General features: G+C 50.7%; 1 protein-coding gene across 1 annotated transcript; it reads left to right on the top strand.

The window, feature by feature from the left end:
• The first annotated feature begins 295 nt into the window (after nucleotides 1-295).
• Nucleotides 296-1,435, top strand: LOC149182738 (uncharacterized). Its single transcript, XM_089418621.1, has 2 exons — nucleotides 296-971; nucleotides 1,054-1,435. The coding sequence occupies exons 1-2, from the start codon at nucleotides 332-334 to the stop codon at nucleotides 1,332-1,334; spliced, it is 921 nt and encodes a 306-aa protein (XP_089274747.1). The 5' UTR covers nucleotides 296-331; the 3' UTR covers nucleotides 1,335-1,435.
• Nucleotides 1,436-1,689: the final 254 nt, after the last annotated feature.

Consider the following 1,689-nt stretch of genomic DNA (forward strand, 5'->3'; position numbering starts at 1 on the left):
CTGTCCCTAAAACAGCCGCGATGGCGCGGAAAAGTTTTGTTTTTTAATAAATGAACGTAGATTTCTCCATGAAAACAATCCTGATTGGTTTTTATTGTTCATGCAGGACATCATGGCCTTTCAATGGCAAGAGAGAGTTCACGATGTAGAGGATGTGGCTGCTTGGGGAGACGTGAATTGCTGCAACGCCATGCGGGCGTGCGGATTCATGAAATTCTTCCTTACGCCGCGTCTGAGGGCCCAACATGATTTGCTGGAGCTGCTGATCAGGGCATGGAACCCGATGGACCAAAAATTCACCATCCGTGGTCACGACATTGAGTTTGACCACATGGATATCTTTTTCTTGACTGGGTTGTCGCGCCGAGGTGCGAGGCCCATCTTGGAGGGGCAGCGACCTAGCGGCGGTACTCTGGATGACCTGATGGCTGAGGTTTGCCCGGGGGCGGTGAAAACGCGGAGTGGGAAGTGCTCGATCCCCACAGTGAGAGACATAGTGCTGCGCACCATCCTGTTCATGGTGACCCGGGCGGCAGGTAGCATGGCGAATCACGAGGCGTCCAAGACCCATCTCCTACTAGCTCTCGAGTGCCTCGAGCCTACCGTGTTTGATTGGTGCACGGCAGTGGCCAACAACATGAAGAGGCAATTGAGCAACTGCCGTCGTGGGGAGACGAAGCAGTTCGGCTATGGATCGATCCTGGTCCCGCTCATTCTGGAGCGAGTACCAGCCATGCGACTGCAGTCTATGGCTGTGGATGCCCCCAGAGATCCTCGAGAGACGAGGGCCTCACGATGGGCTCGGATTATGCCACGTGGGGGTGGCGGCCGACCACATAGCTGGGGGGCATTTTTTAGAGACTGGTTGGACCAGCAGGAGATCTTCGTACAGGATTGGCCATATGCGGGGATGGATTTCCGCAATGATCCTGACTTGGTGCTGCCTCCGGGTGAACAGTGGGATGATGCAGGTATGACACTTTTTGTCTTTTGAGTTTTGTATTGTTTTTTAATTTTTTATGTACATGTCCTAATGAATGTCTTGTCATGCAGATGTGGGGCCTACTAGACCGATTGGCCTGGCTGCCACGGCACGGAGAGAGGGCCCGGGAGCCGGAGCTTTGGCCTTAGCCCCTCCAGGGGCCAACACACCAGAGATTGTGGCTCGCAACCTTGAGGGGTTGCTGGAGGGGGTGCCGGACTTCCAGGGGGTCGAGGAGGTTCCTGTGGAGCATCAGATCCACACAGTGGGTGTGGAACCCAGAGTGCACCGCCTTCTGAGGCGGGTGGCACGAGCGGCTGTGTACTACAGAGAGCACCATCCAGCCGATTAGTCACCTAGGTTTTATTTCCACTGTTTATTTTGAGACATTATGACTCAGATGTATTGAGATTTTGGGACATGTACTTCTATTTTTGAGCGCCTCAGTGCGCCACACGATATATATATATATACATACCGATTTTGGATGAGTCGTTGTTACATGTGATGATGTGTTATCTTGTGTTATGCGTTTGTTCAGTACAATTTGTGATCTTATGTATGAATTTGCACAACACTCGACTCATGGATTTTATATGTTTAATGCAAGCTTAAAAACACACACGTGCAAACTATGCTTGAAATGATTTATTTACATATGCTTATGGTCTTACTATGCTGTTCTATCCTTCCTTGTATGATGTTTA

This window comes from Pinus tabuliformis, chromosome 3_2, assembly GCF_031772625.1.
Source record: "Pinus tabuliformis cultivar Carrire ecotype Pingquan chromosome 3_2, CPIR1, whole genome shotgun sequence".
NCBI classification, from domain to species: domain Eukaryota; kingdom Viridiplantae; phylum Streptophyta; class Pinopsida; order Pinales; family Pinaceae; genus Pinus; species Pinus tabuliformis.

What these genes read in the sequence shown, in the direction of transcription:
- LOC149182738 (XM_089418621.1), top strand. Translation starts at nt 332, where the DNA reads ATGGATATCTTTTTCTTGACTGGGTTGTCGCGCCGAGGTGCGAGGCCC. An exon ending in TGAACAGTGGGATGATGCAG is followed by an intron (nt 972 to 1,053) that starts GTATGACACTTT and finishes CTTGTCATGCAG; the next exon opens with ATGTGGGGCCTACTAGACCG.